Source organism: Athene noctua, chromosome 1, assembly GCF_965140245.1.
Source record: "Athene noctua chromosome 1, bAthNoc1.hap1.1, whole genome shotgun sequence".
Classification (NCBI taxonomy): domain Eukaryota; kingdom Metazoa; phylum Chordata; class Aves; order Strigiformes; family Strigidae; genus Athene; species Athene noctua.
In genome coordinates this window covers 233,401,894-233,421,155 of record NC_134037.1, presented here as the reverse complement: position 1 = coordinate 233,421,155, position 19,262 = coordinate 233,401,894, and the positions used below count along the sequence as shown (strand labels likewise).

At 36.9% G+C, this 19,262-nt stretch overlaps 1 protein-coding gene across 7 annotated transcripts in view; it reads left to right on the top strand.

The window, feature by feature from the left end:
• The window catches only part of ZC3H13 (zinc finger CCCH-type containing 13), a 49,534-nt gene that overhangs the window by 14,484 nt on the left and 15,788 nt on the right, over positions 1–19,262 (top strand). For 6 of the 7 annotated variants that reach the window (XM_074912838.1, XM_074912834.1, XM_074912835.1 and 3 more), the window contains 8 exons: positions 5,561–5,669; positions 7,700–7,839; positions 8,536–8,690; positions 9,986–10,183; positions 11,586–11,759; positions 15,339–15,649; positions 16,705–17,169; positions 17,748–17,930. In XM_074912838.1, coding sequence (XP_074768939.1) covers positions 5,561–5,669; positions 7,700–7,839; positions 8,536–8,690; positions 9,986–10,183; positions 11,586–11,759; positions 15,339–15,649; positions 16,705–17,169; positions 17,748–17,930 — 1,735 coding nt within the window. Of the gene's footprint in view, positions 1–4,578; positions 4,598–5,560; positions 5,670–7,699; positions 7,840–8,535; positions 8,691–9,985; positions 10,184–11,585; positions 11,760–15,338; positions 15,650–16,704; positions 17,170–17,747; positions 17,931–19,262 lie in introns of those variants that run through there. The other variant, XM_074912839.1, reaches the window with a different exon arrangement.

Below are 19,262 nucleotides of genomic sequence, written 5' to 3'. Positions count from 1 at the left end.
CTCTCCTGGTACATCTCTAATTTTGATGTAATTCTTACTTTTGGTTAGTTAATCCTGCTTTTTATAGTGTTCTATTAATGTCATAATAAAATATTAAACAACTAAGCCCCAAGTAAAGGTGAACTGGAAGCGGGAATCAAAAGGAATCGGAGAATTAGTGGGTCTGTTAAAGTACCAAAGAATTATTTACAGGGTAAGAACACTGCAGGGAAAAAAATACTCTACTTCAATCTGATAAAACAGAAGTCTGAGGAAAACCACTGAGATTTTGTATTAGTTGCACGGAGGCAACTCTCAAAATATGGGATATCCAAAGAAAATATTCTGGAACGAATAGATGAAGAGTGACAGTCATCAAGAGTTGCATTGCAAAGAACCAGGATATCTAAAAGAACAGAAGACTCAAGTGACTGAATCGCTAACAAAATTTGTTCCATTGTTAGAGCTACTGTTATGGTGGAGATCTAATATATGACATTTCCATCTCTTATTAAAGCTTTTGGGGTAACAGAGGAGCTGGATAAGAAATCTTAACTTTATTTTGAAATAATGAAAAGTAGCTTGTTCCATTAAAAGTTTCATTATTGTGGTTTTAAAAAGAAAAAAAAAAAAGTGAGCAGCACTGTTTTTGCAGACAAAATTTGTGCTTTACCAGTCTGCTAACCCGAAATTTTAATGGAGAGTAGTGGCTAAGAGAACTGTCTGATATATGTGAAACCTTAAACAGCTTCTTTTGAAACAAGACTTTTGAGGTGTATAGATAGTCAAAGAATAGCAGGTATAATATTGTCAGGTTTAGGGACCATCTCAGGAGATAATTTTAGATTAATTTCAAATTACGAAATTACAGGGGATGCTGTGGTGCTTCATCTAAAGAGCTATAACTTTTTAAGAATGTGGAGAAAATGTTGGACATTCCAAATGTCAAACTTCGCAGAAGATACGAAAATTATAGTCGAAATTACTAAAGTCTGAGGAATGCCATAGGGGTTGGGGAAAGATAGTTTTTGTCAGTACAATGGCAGCTGAAACTTGGTGTTGGCAAGTGCAAGGTAATGCATAATGAAGAAAGTATTTTTTTAAAAAATCACGAATTAATTTTTTAAAAGTGGCTGAAACCATCCAGTAGGAAAAGAAGTTATTGTGGACAGCTCAATGAAACCATCTTTTCAAAGTGCAGTCACAATTGCAGAAGCAAACACTCAGGTATATAAAAATGGAATAGAAAATGATCAATATTATGCTGTAGAAATTCATGGTCCAGTTTTATTTGAAATGCTGTTTGGTTGTGATCACCTGTATGCAAGAAAATACAGCCAAAGGTCTTTTTGAAGTGGGCAAGGAGGTGAGAAAGAGACTGGAGAGAAAAAAGGACATGTGGCGAATGACACAGTGTATGGTTGAGTGGATGTAAATTAGATGCGTCATATTTGTACTTTATTTCAGTAGAGGGAGTGGCAAATTTGAAAATGACAAGGGGAAATGCTATTTACTTTATATATGACAATTCTACCTGATTGCCAGAAGATACAGTCAAAAACCTGAATAGGTTCCACCAAAGTTGAGGCAGTATAACTAGTATAAAATCTTGTTAGAAGAGATTTCTTGTTCTTTGGAGACATGAGATAACTAGTACAATCTGTATGTATTTAGGAAAAAACTTCCTCGATGGACAGCTATAGAATATATCCCTTATTATTTCTTCATGTTTTGTACTGTCATTTTCAGAGACTATATGCTGCGTTACGTGGACAACTACATTGAACTCAGTTGTTTCTGTGTTTCTCAGATTTGTGTTTGGGATTATTTCAGCGCTGTATGTTAGTGTATCAGTTATTATACAAATAATTAGATAGGCTTCCTGCTGTTACTGTATTTAGTTGGAAATTTTTCTGTTGAATTTTTCTTCATATTAAGAGAAGACAGTTACGTTGGAATATATGAAGTATTACCTGGGAGGTGTGTGTGATTTGGGAGAAACAGTGGGAAGAACTTAATGTACATTTAGGAGAGGTTTTTGTAAGGAATGTGTTTCATTTGTTTCATATCTGTGCTTTTTGTCACTATGGTTTTTTAATATCTCCACTGGAAGTGGAAGTCAGCATTGTCTTCCATCTCTGAAATGGAAGCAATACTTGTTCATTTCAGGGAAAATTCAGATTCATTTTCTTGTATGTTTGTGTAGTGTGGTAGTAGTTTACACTGTAAAGGTATTGTACCTAAAGCAAAATAGTACTGTTCTTGCCCAAAAGATCCTAGCTGTAATACTTGATAGCTTGTTCTAGATTTAAAGGACTCTGTGCTTTTGAACTAGTTTATATTGCTGCTGCATGTACATGTGCTGATAAGGCTGAAAATGAAGCTTCTGCTTTGTAAGAATTCTAGGTTGTAAGAGTCTTACAAATATTCTCTCCGACGGTGTTAGCAAAATAACACTTCTTGGCTAGAAGCATGTTTTGCAGACTGGATGAGACCTTTGGGGCGTTGCCAAACTCTTCTGGTTGTAGTGGGAAATTCATTCAAGTAGACATCAAGTCTTGTACTGTAGAGTGCTGAATGTATCTTATGGGGTGTGGAACTTCAACTTAAGTAGACATTAAATTAAATCTCACAGAATTCAGCCATAAGGTTGTGTTTTATGTCTTTTATTAAGTAGCATTTCTCCTGAATGTCAACATTAAACTGTCATCATCTATCTAACATGTGTAAATAGTTAACTGTGAGCACATACCTGAAAACAGCATAGACAAAGCCTACTAAATTGTTGTTTACTCTTAGGACAACCTACAATATTTTTTTAAAAATATATGGTTATATTATTATGAAAGTTTATTGTATCTCATCTAGTAATTGGCATTTTTCCCGAATCAGCAGACAAATAGTTTACAAGTGTGGCTGAAGTGGATACAGCGTCTTCAAGGATAAATGGAAAACATGTTATTGGCCTTTAGGAGCTTGACTTATTTTATTTTTGGCTTATTAAGGGAGAGACGAAAAAAAGCTGTGCAAAGTACAAAAAGGACTATAAGGATATGAAGGAAACTCCCTATATTATGAGAGAATAAAATGTGTTGTAAGGGGAATGAGTACAATAGAAGGAATATGTTGAAGGCTTTTCGATGAGAAAATGCAAATATGTGTTCTAAACCATCATAACTTAAATTCTTGAATTGCACGTCCCAAGAAAATATATACAGTTTCTAAACTGAGATTTGTTTTCAAGATGCAATGTTACCAGAATCTTTTTTCCTGACAACTGAAGTCATTTAGTGTGTGAATGGATTTGAATTAGGTTGTCCTGACTTGTAAAATAGCATGGTTACATAAAATTTGTCTATTCCCTTCCCCTATATTCAGTAATTCAATAAAATTCCTCTCATAGATGTTTTTGTTCTCAGTTCTTCTGTAGAAGTATGATTGTGCCACTTGCTGAATCCACTGAAACGAGAAAATACAGGCTGTTTCAAGATGCTTGTGTTTGGTTGTAAGTTCAGAGATGTAGGCGAGATACATATGGGTTGTGTAGTATTTTTACCATGGGTTATTAAATTGGTCTTGAAGCATTCTGACTTACCTGCATGTTCTCTGCTGACAAGTTATTTGGGGATTTAGCTTTGAGAATTTTTTTGAAATCAATGTGTAGAGGACGTCCTAACATTCATATTTCAGTTTGCTAGTAACAAATAATTGTAGTATTAATAGAAATTAGTATTTGTATTTAAGAAATTATGCTTATTGTTTGTTTACATTGTAGGAATTAGTTGGAATATATAGCAAAATACACAATTTAATAGAACAGATGCAGCCTTCAAGAAGGGCAGTCTGGAAAAATTAAGAAAATAAACAATGGTTGCAGGAGAGGCTTGCTGATAATGTTACAGATTTTCAGATCTCATCTGAGTATTTTTCTTTTAAAGTAACTTGCTTTGGAGCATAGTATAATTCTTGCTCTTAGACTGAAATGCCTTTAGTACATGTTCTGATGATGGCTTAGTTGATGTAGATTTGTCTACAGTTGATGTCAGCAACCAACATGACTTGATAGGTTAGGATTTTGTGCATCATTTTAGAGATCCTGTCATGAAATGACGAATAAAGAACTTTTTTCCTTATTCTACAAGCCGTTTTAAATTAAACGTGACAAATTAGTTCTTTAATGTGAAGTTCCTTCGTGTTATGTAGCAACTTTCTAAGGCTTTGAATAGGTTATACTGAATGCATCAAGATGAGAGGCTTGAAGATAACTGTGCGTTGAAGCATCTGGTTTAGTTCACTAGGTAAAATAAATGCAGTGCTTGATCTGTCACAGTTTACATCATTAGACTAGAGATAAGATTTTAACGTTGTTAGTGAATAAAAAGGAATAGTTGAATTTTACTCAAGAGTGACTATCCATACTTGGGAGTGACTATCTACAACATTATGCTATTTCCTTATTGTGTTTCTAAGGTGATGTTAAGGATGTAAATTAAGTCAAGATCTAAGTCCCAATAAGGAATAGCTAGTGAAATTCTCAGGCATCTCCTTTTCTTGGCATAAAAACAAAGGTTCCTACTTATCAACGCTGAAGAATCCCCAAAAGGCGGCACTATGGGAGGTGAGAACAAAAGGGATATGGGACAGACTTTCATTATTTGCTCTTTCTGGTTTCCTACTTTATAAATTAACCTGAGATACTTCTAAGTTTGAATGTTCTTTTTTTTTGCAAATAGTGAAAAAACTTTGTCCTGTATTCCACTTGAGCCCAGCTAGTTTAATTAGAGAATGTCAGTTCAGCAGAGTGATGCAGCTATGCAGCTTTACTACTGGAATTTAGGAGGGGAAGAAGAGCAGCACAGGTTCAGTTGCCTTTTGAAATTATCTTCTTTCCTTTAAGACTAGTCTCTGGCTTCCTTAGGTATCCACAGGATCATCGCCACATATAAAATGGGTGCTACTGCAATAGTTAGACTTGTCTAATAACGCGCAGCCAGTGAAAGTTCAAATATAAAGCTGTCAACAAAATTTGATTCCGGTGCATTGCTTTAGACTTTTTTCCCCTTCCGCCAACCAAGGGTCTCTGGTTTTTTATTTTATTATCTCCCCCATTCTTTATCCTCGGGAGAGTTAAATGGTTCAGCTGAGGCTCATCTGCCTTGCATATAAATACTCTTATTTACAGCGGAGAACTCTTACTTAAGCTCTTAAAATTATACTCTAATTGTTCATTAAACTTCTAGTCTTAAGAACCTGATCTGTACTTTCGGTTCCTGTTTTAAACTTTATTCTCTGATACATGCTAGATTCTTGCCCTGCCTTTAAACCTTCTTATTTTATGAATCCTTTCTTCTCTTTTCCCCATCTGCTGTTTGCATACTGATTATATGAAATTGCATTAGAACGTGTTGCCTGTGGAGTCTCTGCTTATTTAAGAAAGTGTTTGTTCAAAAGGCTAAAGGGGAAAATGCTTTTTGTACTATAAAAAAGAAACAGCCAAAATACCATGTAAAATATACCTGCTTCTTCAGGCTTCTTTTAAAATAAAGTTGTATACTCTAATGCAGCATTTTTCCTTTTATAGAAAGAGTCTTCACGAGGAAGACATAGAGAAAAGGAGGATATCAAAATTACAAAGGAGAGAACACCAGAAAGTGAAGAGGAAAATGGGGATTGGGAAGCAAATAGAGAAGGTAAGTATAATTAAACTAATGGTCCCCCTGCAGCTCAAAGCACTGCAAGATTGCTGGGCTGTAGTTAAGCGGAATACTTTTATGCAGTAGCCATTAATGTTTATTTCAAAGAAGCAGTCTGAGTTGGACTGTTACAGTGGTAAAACCAACTTACTTTTTAAACACATGTTTGGTTTTGGTTTTGGTTTTTTTTTCTTGACTCCCTAGACAACAAGGAATTTGGCCATAGGCTACTCCATGGCTGAACCATTCACATTTAGATCACTAGTTGAGTCCAGGTTACATCCAGAGTAATTCTGAAACTGGTCAGTCTGAGGAAATTAAAAACTCAGCAGATTTTTGTTGCGTAATTTGTAATGGTGTGGACTATTTCATTAACAAGGGCTTCATTGGAATGAATATTACAACAGCTGAAGGTAGCAATTGGTCAACTATTTATACTCTGAAAACACTTGAAGAGTGGTAGGAGTCTTGCATGATCTTCTGTGGTAATTTTTGTTTGAGGGGAGTTTTGGGGGGAGTTTTTTAATGGTTAAAAGGTGATTTCATTGTCTTTGTTGATAATACTTATCTGTTTAATAGTAGACAGTTGAGGAAAAGACTCTTTGTTTTCTCCTGCCTCTCCTGAGTTTCGCTTTTGTTAGAGACCAAGTTCACCTGACAGTGAAAATATGGCAGCTTCTAATCAACTGTGGTGTTTATGTAGTTTTGTAAGAGTCAGTGTTTCAGAAGTACTTACAGTACGGCAAGAGAAGATGGGAATCCTGATCCATTCTGAGTGATTTCAGATAGAATGTATTTGCAATAATTATACTGCAAGTTGTTTGTGGGATGGGGCTCTTCTGTAAATTTCATTAAGTAGGTAGCTTTTCTATAGTATGTGCTCTAAGTGTTGCAAATACTGGTTTGCTGTATCTTAAGCACACTACATGAATGGAAAAGTAGCCTTAATACATTTTTCAGTCCCTTCTAAATTTTGGTTTTGGGGTGATTTAAGAAACATTGGCCTATGACATGTATGCATGAAAACAAAATGTAAGTCAAATAAGTTTGGAATAGAAAAACCTCAAGTTCTATACGAATATATAGTATGAATGTCTTAAGTCTTAGAAACTGAGGCTTTCAGCTTGATAATTATGATTTTTTCAAAATAGTGTTGATCATAGTTACGTGGATGAAGTAGAATTACTGCCTGTTAAGTTCAGGTGAGTGCTGTATAAGCAGACAGATGGGCTGGGAAAGAATGTATACTGTTAGGAACTGCACCTCTATAAGCTGTTCCCATGACACGTGAAGGGAATTTATAGACTGCATTTAGTTATTTGCAAAACCTTTTATAGGGTTCCTGTGCAGAGAAAGGGGAGTGAAAGCTAATGACTTTTCAGTGAATTCATCTTTTCTCTGTCAGTTATTTTCCTAAAGTGCTTTTTGAGCATTAGACATAAACAGCCATGAACAAAATAAGAAACGTTAACAGAGTGAGTAAAACTGCTTTAATTTTCAGTAAGATTTCACTTGTGAGACTTGACACATGTAATATTAACTAGTCATGACTTAATGAAAAAGTGTATCAAATGATTTGTGGAATACTGTTTTAAATAAAATCCTCTAGTATCATGCATCACTATTTAAATCTACTTCATATGAGATTTCCCAGTTAAGTAGCGGTCTACATATTTTTGGTCTTTGTGAAGATACACTCTTTTAATTTTTCTCCATTATTTAAATATAAATAAATGTTTTACTGGGTTGCCTTTGCTACCTCAGCTTAATAATTGACATAAGTCTCTGAAGTTAAGGTGGATTTTTTTAATGAAGGTTAAGAATTTAACTGCAGGTTGTATGGAACTAATGAGTTATTTCAGGTTTACACACATAATTGGAGAAGAAATTTGACTTAGCTTCATTGATCCATTCATGTAGTGCTCAAAAGTCACGGAAATATTTATGCTTGGCATTCAGTATCCTAAGTGTTACTATTGATTTTATATGTAATTGCTTACTAATCTATTTACTTTTTTAAATTAAAGACTCTGATAATGGAGATGTTAATTATGATTATGATCATGAGCTGTCTTTGGAAATGAAGCGCCAAAAGATTCAGAGAGAACTCATGAAGTTGGAACAGGAAAACATGGAGAAACGAGAGGAAATAGTCATTAAAAAAGAGGTCTGTATTACATAAATGTGAAATTAAAAAAATAAGTAATCAGCCACTTCATAGGCTTCTAGTTGTTTTCTGGAAGAACTTGAGCTTCCTGGGCTACAAATGCACTATTGTGTTACATGGTAGTAAATAACTGGCAGGTGTATAAATTAGTATGTGACTTGGGTATTAGTTGTGAGTATCTGGTCAATCATCCAGCACCATAACCAAGTTTTCAGCTTTATGAAGTCAGCTATTAAATGAGTAGGATTCAGTGCATTTTAATTATTAAAACTTCCACAGAGAAGACATGTAGAAGAAAACACAAGATATTTGCCAAGCTCCTTTTCCAACATGTCTTGCAGTAACAGAGTAGAGTGACAGAGGCAAAGCTGTAAGTGTTAGAAACACTGAAATTCTGGGGAAGATTAAAATACCCCAAACCTGAAAGGAGGTCTTTCTTTTTCAGACAAACTTGAATGCTAACTGGGAACATACTGATTTTAAACTTTTAGTTACAGTTTTTGTAATGTATTACAGAGTGTATCATCTTTTCCCCCACCCTCTGTCATTTTCCTTTTATGGTGTTCTGTGAAAAAATGTGGCTAGTTTATTTGAGGTAGATGTGTATGTGGTTAAGATCTCAGATGCAGACTGTTACTGAATTTACACATTTGACACATATATCAGCTTATTGGTTAATATATTCTTTTCCCCAAGATTTCTCCAGAGGTGTCTAGATCTAAATTATCACCATCACCAAGAAAGTCTAGCAAATCTCCAAAACGAAGATCCAGTCCCAAGTCATCATCTTCGGCTAGTAAGAAAGAGAAGAAAGCATCTACTGTATCTTCCCCGCTTTTGGATCAGCAGAGGTCAGTGGGTAGATGCATCTTGTGAGAAAGTGAGAATACTGATTTTTGTTACTGTGGTTTTCATAATTAATATGGGTTTTCATTTTCCTTGCTTTCAGGAATTTGATTATATAACTTTAGGGGAAGGTCTCTAAATTGTGCACTGTGAATTATTATGCAGAAAATTATATACATGTAGTTGTCAGTTGATTAATTTCATGGTTTACAAGCAGGTCTTTTCTTTTTGAATGTCCAGCGTCTCTGGGAGGTGATGAGGAAATATAAAGCATTAAAAAGTGGGAAGCCGTTTTATTTGAGATGCTGCAGCCTGTGAAGTAGCTCCTCTAGACTGAAGTGAAATGTTTAAAATTTTACCAACAGCACATTCTGTTGGTATTGCATATTGCTGTTCAGGAAATAATGTTTGACTTTGAAGGCAGGGAATTTCTCAGAACTCAGGATGGCAAAAGAAGCAGGGAATGGGGGGATGATGGAAGGACAAGGTATGTGAAAATCCCAGGAAGTTCAAACTGGGCACCTTGCCACAAAAAGTCACTCTCCGAAACCTGTTTCTAACTTCTTACTGGATGTAGGACCTTCTGAGTCATTGTTTGCAGCTTTTAGATAGGAAAGAAATCACTGCAGCAGTGTAGGCAGACACATCTGTATTTGCTAAGCAAAAATCACCTTTAAAATAGAGACAAAACATTGTTCCATGGGGTTGTACAGCATAAGCTAGTATGCTACTGACATTCAGTATGTAGTGATGTCTAGTTTACAGTGTTTATGTCAGCGGTAGTTTATATAGAAAAATATATACTATTTCTCATATTGTGAGATGCGTATTCAAAAATACTTGGATGCTTTATCCTGTGTCAGTTAGTTAATATTAAATCAAAGACATGAGTTGTTCAAGTCATTTTGCATATGTAATTGGTGTACTGCATTGCTGAAATGGGAGTCCAAATGGACAAGATACTCTGTAGAATTCTGGTCCTCTGATGTGTGCAGTTTATGCAAGGGTATTTTAACTTTGAAAATTGGTTCTGTCTGAACGGGACCAATTTCTATTTTTGTTTACTTGCTCCAGAAATAAAGGTTATAAATGGAAGAGCTCAATGTGAATTTTTACCGTCGGCATTTACCCTTCAGTCAAGTACAGTTATTGAATGCTGCTTGATAATGGAGTGGTGTATCCTATCCTAAAAGCTTCAAGGCCCTTTACGTTACAACTTTCCTGCCAACATCTGAGGAATCATTATTTGAAATAGTTGGAAGTCCTTCACTTTTCTCTCCTCCTGTTAATTTATCTCTAGGAGTTCTAAAAGTAACCAGAGTAAAAAGAAAGGTCCTCGTACCCCTAGTCCTCCTCCTCCGGTACAAGAGGAAACTCCCCTGGGGAAAAAACACAAAGAAAAACATAAAGCAAAAGAACGTTCAGAAGAAAAGGCAAGAGAGGTGAAAGAGAGAGGGCGTGACTTTGAAAGGCACAAGGAGAAAAAAGAGAAGCAGAGGTAAGTTACCTTGCAATATTAGCTTTTAACATTAATGTAACATTGCCTTTAAAGTTATCTTTTATAGAACACTGAATAATAGGGATTTATACCTGCTTTGCCAATAACCTTTTTAGTACTCAAATATTTTAAGTGTGTTATATAGATGGATTGATAGACTAACTAACAGATGGGTAGGTTTTAATTACATAACTTAGTAGGTTTGTAAAATGTCCTTTTGAAAGAGTCATTACTTTTCAGGAATGGACCTTCACCAGTGGAGCAATTCGTTTGCTAAAATCTTTATCAAAGTAATTCACTTGTTCACTTGCCTGCTCTTCTGAAGTTTTAGAGGACTAATATCTTTCTAAAGTGGCAGTGGCACGTTAAGACTCTCCCTAATTTTCAGTAGGTTGAAAGTATTTCTGAAGTAGTCAGACTACTGCAATTTTAGAATTACTCTACTTTTGCATCTATCTATCTGTCTATCTTATCTGTATCTATCTATCTCAAGTGGTGGACTAATATGACTATTACTATTATTTTTTGAAGCATAGCTGTCCATTTGTCCATGAAAATACAACATCTGCATTTGTCTTGCATTCCCTTCATGAAAATACAGTACATTTGTAAGTGTTTACTCTGTAACTGGCGTAGCGAAGACTAAGGAGTGGAAGACCAGTGAATTGTGTTTTTTAATTGATTAAATAAATTACACCATTCTTACTTTAAAATATATTACTTCCCTTCATGTTTGCTCATTCCATTACTGGAAGGAGGTCATAAGCAGTAAAACAGAATATTCTAGGTAGTGCTGAAAGGATCAAGAGAGTACTTGGCTTACTGCTGTACTATGATCAGGTATTGCTGTGGTGACTACAGACTTTTATTTCAGTGTTGGATTTTTGTCTTTTTTTTCCTAAATAATAAAAATTAAGAAATAATGTCAAATCTTCATGATGTACAGTAAATTAAATAGTTGAGGGTTCTGGCAGATCTCATTCATTTGCAACTGTGATTAGTATTTGAAAATGTCTGTGAGCTTGAGGCTTCCTAAATGAAGTTCTGACATTAACAGAAGTTTTTTAATAGGGTATCAAGATAATTCTTCATTGGGGAATTATGTTTCACTGCCACATGAAATACTAGGTAAAATTACAAGAATATCTTTTTAGTTTTACCATATTCTAGTTTTGTATTTTACAGTCCGGTGATTATCAAGAATTTAAGTGCATATCTTGTTTTATTGAGTTTTGCTAGTTTAAGGTAATTTCATATATGAAATTATAGATGGAACAAATGATTCTATAAGATAGTTCTTGATCTTGTAACCACAAGTTCTGTCTTAGAGTTGTTTGTAATTTCTTAGAAATGTACTAATGCCATATTACACCTGTTAAACAAGCTGATGTTTGTTTCCCAGGGATCCCTCTGAAAGCTCACATAGACAGAAGCGTTCTCCTAGTCCTGCAGATCATTCTGGCAGTAATTCTTCCCCTTCCAGGGAGTATTCACCACCTGCTGCAAGGCGAAGACAAACCTCCCGAGCTCCAGCCAAGTCAACCACTCACAAACATAACTTCTCACCCTCTCGCAGGTAGGATTTCAATTGTATGGATTTTATTTCCAAGAATAATTCTATTTTAGAAACTTCCTCTGTTGGTTTGACTACTTGTTTCTATATGTCTGTTGTGGGTGTGTGTGTGCCTCAAACACTTGAGCTCTGAGACATTTTTCTTTTGCTATGTTATTACATTGAGAGTACCTGTCATGTCAAGAACACAAGTCATGGTGCAGGCTTCCATTTGTCAGTTCCTCTCAAATGTTCTGGCTTCAGGTCGAACTTCAGAAGTCTGGTATGAGACATAGTTAATCTGTGGTCCTTTGGGAACTTTTTTTTCTCCTTTCTTACCTTCTCCCTTCTTAAAAAGTAGAAAATGTAAGAACTCTTCTGTTTTAGAGATGGTGAAGGAGCAGAGTTTCTCCATTCTCAAATGGGTAAGGTGATGCACAGATCTTGGTTCTTTCCTGAAAATCAAGGTATATTACAAGGACAATTTCAGAGACCCTTCTTGCAGGAACCTTCAGGGCAGATAACATCCTGCTAGTTCTAGGGGGCCTTAGAAAAAATCTTTTACCAGCCATTAAAAAGAAAGGAGGAGACTTCTTATTTTGGTCTGAAGGAGTCTGTAAGCTTAGGTTTAGAATGGCAGTGCTAAATACTACTGTAGTCCTATGCTTGTACAGTGGAGAGGGAGGCACTTATTTTCTGCACTTCTGTTGAAGGGTGGGGAAAAAACACCAGATGGCATATATATCTGCACACTGATAAAAAAAGCAAAATAAACTCCATCCATTCAGCAATCCTATGAGTTGTAAGCAAGCTCTTTTGCTGCTGTTGGGACTCAGTTCAGCTGGAACAATGTGATATTTTTTTAAGCTACATGTCACTGATGGACATTTTCTTTAAATTGGATTGTTTATAGGGAAGGGACTAGAGTCCATTCCCCCTGCAGCTGGCAGTAGTAAGGAGACTGAAAAATACCTTGCAGTGCCCTTTTCCCCACTGTTTGTAACCTACTCCAGTGTTTTGCTTGTCACTGCCTGCTTGGGGGTTCTATGCAGACGTATCAAGTGTTGTGCAAGGGAATGTTAAGCAGGGAGGATAAATGGGCCTTCTGCTAGAAGCAGGGAAGGATATTTGAAATGTTTTGTCTTCAAACCATGGATAGCCTTCCATGCAAGCCAATTTTGCTAACCCTGTGTTTCATAATTATGATTTGATAGTGAAAACAAATGTAGTCTTAGTTCAAAGATGGTAAGTTATGACATTATATTAGATTCTGTCAGTCATTTCTGACCCTGACAGAATTTTGAGTGCTTTGGAAATTCTACTACTAATTCCAAGACATCTGTTTCATTTGTATGTGACAGCATGTACAAATTGTCATCTTACATGCAGGTAACTTGTTTCCTCAGACCTTTCCTCCTGTGATGGGAATCTGTGGCCAGCATGAGTGATATCCATGGAGACAGAGAAACTTAGTTTCCTCTTTCCTGCTGTCCATGGGAAATGTTTAGTAGTAGCATGCATAAGAGGACCTTGAGGCTTTTTAATTTTCCAGACAAAAGAAGCTACACATAAGCATCCTGGGGGTCAGACTGTGTGTAGAAGTTACAGGCATCCCTGAGCCACATCAGGAGAACATCAGCTGGATCACATACACTTTTAGATCTTCAGTCAAGGAGATACAGAATCTTCATCTACTGTTGAGGTGTCCAAATACTGTCTGGCATTGACCGTCAGAAACTCATCTCAGTGGGATAGTCTTTGAGCCTGACAATATCTGAGCATACAAGCTTACAGACACAGTATGAATTAAAGTGAAAAAACAGGTGCAGCTGGTTCTTCAGAGTGCCTTAGTTAATCATGTTCCAAAGGGCTGGTTTTATTTATCTTTCTGTCTCACACCTTTCTTTCTGCCACTTTTCTGGGTATATTTTCTAGTAGAGATAAAGTGGCTCAGTTCGAGTATTGTTTCAACCTGTCCTGCAGAAAGTTTGTTTGACTTCTTTCAATTGAAAAGTCTGAAGTGCCTCAACATGTAAAACTACCATCTCTGTGAGATTGGTCCAGTGGCAACCAGCATACTACTCCATGGGGCTCTGAAGGCAATTTTCTTGAGTCACTGACATTGACTAGAAAGGAAGGATGAAATGCTGATGTTTTAAGATTTCTACCAGGTTGCCTTTTATCCAAAAAGGACTTTGTTACAGACTTGAGTTCCTACCTCAGGTTGCCAGTGATTTCACTTTGCATTCTGTTCCCAAAGCTTTGCTCCTTGGAAGTTAAATCATTGTGCTCTGTTCTTGACACGAGGAGAATCTTTACCTGCAGAGTCTGGGTCTTTCAGAAGCCTTAGCCAGGAGATCCACTGCTGAGTAGCATTGGTTGGGCTGCTGTTGTTTTGCCTCTTGGATAGCATCATGACAGTGTGTAAGCCTGCTAACCTAAATTATTCCAGAGCTCATTAATTCAGAGCCCAACTGACATCAGCTATCTCACTGAGAAGAATTTCTTGCGACATTTGCAAGATACTCAGCAAAAGCTGTGTTACAGATGTATATCTTTGCCAACTGCTGGGCTATTGCAGAAGATTGCAGGGAGGTACTACTGCTTTTGGTAAAGTAGTCCCTCGTTCATGAGTCACCTGAAACTGAGAGTTTCATCTGTATGATCTAGATATTTATTTGAAGTCACCAACACTGTATATGGACATTCAAAAGCAGGAACTAAATTACTTTAACTAGGATTTTTGAAGATGTATTGTCTGTGTGTGATTTTCCTGACTCCTGCTCTTTTCTCTGCAGTCTCTGGCATTTTGTGAAGTGAAAGGGAGTTGGGAGTTAAGGGCAATGCATATTTTATAAGAAAAGATACTTGCGAGTTGCTTTGATGCTGATAAGGGAAAAAAACCACTACTGAGCTCAAAGGCTTGAAGTGTTTGTCCACGTATTATGAAGAAATTTGTTTACTGTTGTGCAAATGATCTCTAGTTAAGTGGACAAAGTTTTTCCTGTTTGTGTAAACATTCATGTTTGCTAAAATTTTAAGTAGATATGCATATGGGTTTTCAGGATCCAGGCCTAAATTGTTTTAAGATCAATGCTTATAGTAGAAGCTAAAAGTGCACAAGAAGGAGACACTGTCGCTTTCTAAAAAATTGAATGCTCTTGGAAACAAAAGAAGAAAAACTCCTCTTAGGTATCACTGTGTAAAAATTACCTGCCTAATTTTACCATGAAAAAACGTCTTTTATATTGAAGAAAATAATTGTTCTTGGTTTTGGGGTGGGGGAACAGATCAGGTTTGTTTTCTGACTCCTCCCTCCCTTCCCCCAGGAAAGCATTCTGGTAGTTGTATGATGTAATTTTGATTGGACAGCTTGTTCTTGGATATGAAGTAAACTGTAACTGTTTAAAGGTAAGCATACTTTGAAAGGAGGTGCCCTTGAGGGAAGACTAGTTTGATGTATTATAGAAACAGCATTTATTTTCAGCAGACAGAGGGGTAGAGAATGCACAAATTACTTTAATCACTCTTTTTTGTAGGGTATGGTAAGAACCTTTCATATCAAGTTATTACATGTGTGCCTTTTCTGACTCTTCCTTGCAGGTCTGCTTCCCCATCAGGTCAGCATCATTCTCCCATATCCTCCAGACATCACTCCTCTTCCTCACAGTCAGGCTCCTCTGTTCAAAGACATTCTCCTTCCCCACGCCGCAAAAGAACTCCTTCTCCATCCTATCAAAGGACAACTTCCCCGCCTGCAAGGCGATCATCTTCTCCCTATCCCCCACACTCTTCCTCTTCTCCTCAGAGGAAGCGAAGCCCTTCAAGACACAGATCTCCTGGAAGAGAAAAGGGAAGACACGATCGTGATCGAACTTCACAGTCTCATGACAGACGCCACGAAAGGCGGGATGGTATGAATAAAAAATAGCACTTCAGAATAATTTTTGTTTGAAAACTGCATTTTGAAACTTGTTTTTCAAATTGTGTCATTGTCTGCACCTACCCCAATGGCTAGAGGGTGAAGAAAATACTGGCTGTATCATCCTTCCTGTGCTCGTGGTGCTGTTTTCAGGGGCTGTGCAGTGGAGTATTCCTGATAGGACTGCTTATGTAGGCTCAGCTGATTGTAAAGGTCCTGTAGGCATCTGTCTAGGTGTTTCTTCTATAATGCAATGGTGGTGTCAGTAGGTAAGTGATCTTCTCTTGGTATCAGGCATATACTAGTAGATCAGCTGAGTGAAGACAGGATACTTGTAAGTAACTATTACTCTTTTCTGTGAGATGCCCAAATGATAATCCAGTCTTCAGTGATTGCTCTGTCCATTGTCTTTTTAATTGACGTTGTGAGGTGTGTGCAAAGAAACAGTTATTCCCTCTGGAAATCCGTAAAGCTGGTTGAGCAATTTGTGATGGGCAAACAGGCCAAACTGTTTCTCTCAAGAGACAGATTATAAAGAGTACATATGTCAGCTTTTATGAGACTGGCTATAAACTTACCTTCTTGTAGCAGTAACATTATAAATAGGTACTTTTAAAAAAAGAGAAAAAAGAAAAAGGCTTTAGCAGGCCATTGGAGTCTTAAAAGCAAGTGGTCTAAATACATCACAGATTTCCTGAAAATAAGTGTGTATGGAGGAAAAAAAGGAATGAATGATTGGAGGACAAATGATCCTAGGTTGAAATGTGCTTGCTCTCTAATATGTTCGAAATTTATTTTTATTATACTTACTATATTTTGAACCAGTAAATATTTGTAAAGTACAGATTCAAATTCACAAAAATATTTTTAAAGCTTACTGAATGTATAGGTAGATACCCAACGTGGTCTTCTCCTACTTACATATTCATTTTGATTTTCTGTGGGCATATCAGAAATATATTTTGACTGTATTGTGTTATTTGTGTGCTAAATTTTTGCTTGCTCTGATTAAGCTAGCTATATAACATTCTTTTAAACATTTTACAGAAACCAGAGGGAAAAGGGAAAAAGAAAGAGAAACAAGAGATGATCGTGATTATGACCAGGAGCAGAGTACCTCCAGGGATCATAGAGATGACAGAGAGTCCCGTGATGGAAGAGATCGAAGGGAGACAAGAGACAACAGAGATCGGAGGGAGCCAAGGGAATCCAGAGACACTCGAGACTCCAGAGATACGAGGGATTATAGCAGAGATACCAAAGATAGTCGTGATCAGAGAGACTCACGCTCCACGCGAGATTCCCATGACTACAGAGACAGAGAGAATCGCGATGCCCATAAAAAGGATGACCAGTATCAGGAGGACTCACGCAGCTATGGAAGATCCCATGGCAGAGAGGAGAGCTCTCGTACTGAAACAAGGAATGACTCCAGAAGTGACTCCAGAAATGAGAGCAGAAGTGATAGAACTGGAAGAAGTCGAGGCAGAGGTCCAGAATTATCTGACAAGGGTATTGTGTGATTTATTAAAAAATAAATGTGTCCCTATCATTGAAGACTGAATATTGACATTCATACTATCTTTTTCGATATTTGGTATGGAAGTGTTGCCAGAGAGTTCATGCTTTTAAAGCTATGTTCTATTGTTGTTAAATCAGAACACTTGCTTAAATTTATAGCACTTCTGTGTTCTTATTCATTAAAGTGTCATAATGTTGGTATTCTGCCATCCCATTTTAAAACAAACACTAACCCTTACACCACTTTATTTAATGTTTCTGCAAGCCCAGGTTTTCCCATGGGCTACAAACACAAGTAAGAGGCTGATGTGTAGTGAGAGATTCGTGGGAGGCAGTGTGTTTCAAAGTACTGGGCAGAAGTTCTTTTGCATTCTCTCAAAAGCAACTGCATGTCTTAGGTACTTGAACACCTTTCACACATACTCACCTCTGGCCACCCTTCTTGATTCACCAAAAAAACCCAAAAACCTGGGATTTTAGCCTTTGGCAGTATTTTTAGTTGGTAAAAAATACCAGTGGATTTCCCTACATGTGGAAACTCATCGTTTTTATTTATGCATCTCTATTAGGAAGTCGGGGCACAAGAGGGTCCCAGGTTGATGGTCACAGCAGTAGTGGAAACTACCATGACAGCTGGGAATCAAGGAGTAGCTACCCTGATCGGGACCGCTATGACAGTCGAGAACAAGCAAGGGATTCCTCCTTTGAAAGAAGACATGGTGAACGGGACAGGCGTGACAACAGAGAAAGAGGTATTTTAATGTATATTTTTACCCATACCTATGTAGTCAAATGTATATGTACGAATGTGTGTGTTTCTCTCTCCCTCCTTTTTCTTCCTTGTTCCATTCCACACCACTAACTCATAACTAACTCATTTGACACCTCATACTGACACTAGTCCTACCCTTGATGTAACTTAACTTCCATAGTAAGATCTCTCATTGACAGTGTATGCATGAATGCTGTGGCCTTTCTCCCTCCCTATGGCTAGATTTTGGCACCTTCTGTTTTTATTCATCCAAGTAGTCTTTAAACAAACTTAACTTCATCAAGAGATTTCATTGTACAGCTTCAGTGTAAAATGTTTTTTCCTCCTCTTTGCCTTCTCCTCCACTTCATGTTCATACGCGTGTAAGCTTTAGACCCATGATTGCATTTCATTACTGGTTCTGTTTGTATAGAAACATGGTACTTCTGCACTGTAAATTACTTGAGTGTGTTTTGGGGAAGACCTGACTGCTAGGCTGACTTAATTACAGACTGCTTACTACTAAAGTAAGTGAAAGTTTAAATTTATGATTAATTCAAAAATTAATTGCCTGGGGAATTTAATAGTGATGAATGCTTTGCTGTGGTCAGTCATAATTGGCTAGTAAGTGTTGGTACAGATACCAGTGATCATGGAAAGAATATGCGAGACCACTTCTAGACATAGTACGCAAGATGTCACACTTCTGCACCTGAAAGGGTACTGTGTTGTCTCTAAGGAACTTAGTACCAACTTTCAGTCTGAAAAATATTTGTATTGCTCACCAATTAAGAGAACAGGAGGAGTCAGGGAAATGAAAATGGCATGAAGATGAAAGGAGGAGCTGTGAAGAATAAATATAAAATTTTAGTGGGTTTTTTTCTGTGGACTTTTGATTTGGAAGTCACAGATAAATGTTTTAGCTGTTGTTTTAACTTCAGCTTTTCAAAGAGGTGTTTTGTATGCTACTTTGAGAAATGGTTTTTGGCCCATTGAAACGTATCTGTTTTGCTTGTTCTTGCGAAAGGTTCTGGTTTAGATTCTCTCTTGTCTTCAAGGCAGGATTTCAATAAACCTGATCTCCAGGCTTCCTTTGTATTGTCAGTTGAAAAATCCTGCAGTCTGAATGTGTCCTGGGGGTTGGCTTTTGCAGACTAGCTTTCATCTCTTCCACCTCTCCACCTTCAATAAATCCTAGATATATTGTAATGTGATCTGTGCTCTTTATATCATACTGAGTTCTTAATTTATTAAGAAATTTTTAAAAAAGCAAAAAAACCCAGCTTAGGAGTAAAAACATGTCATCACAACAAAATAAATTTCTAGAAGGGAG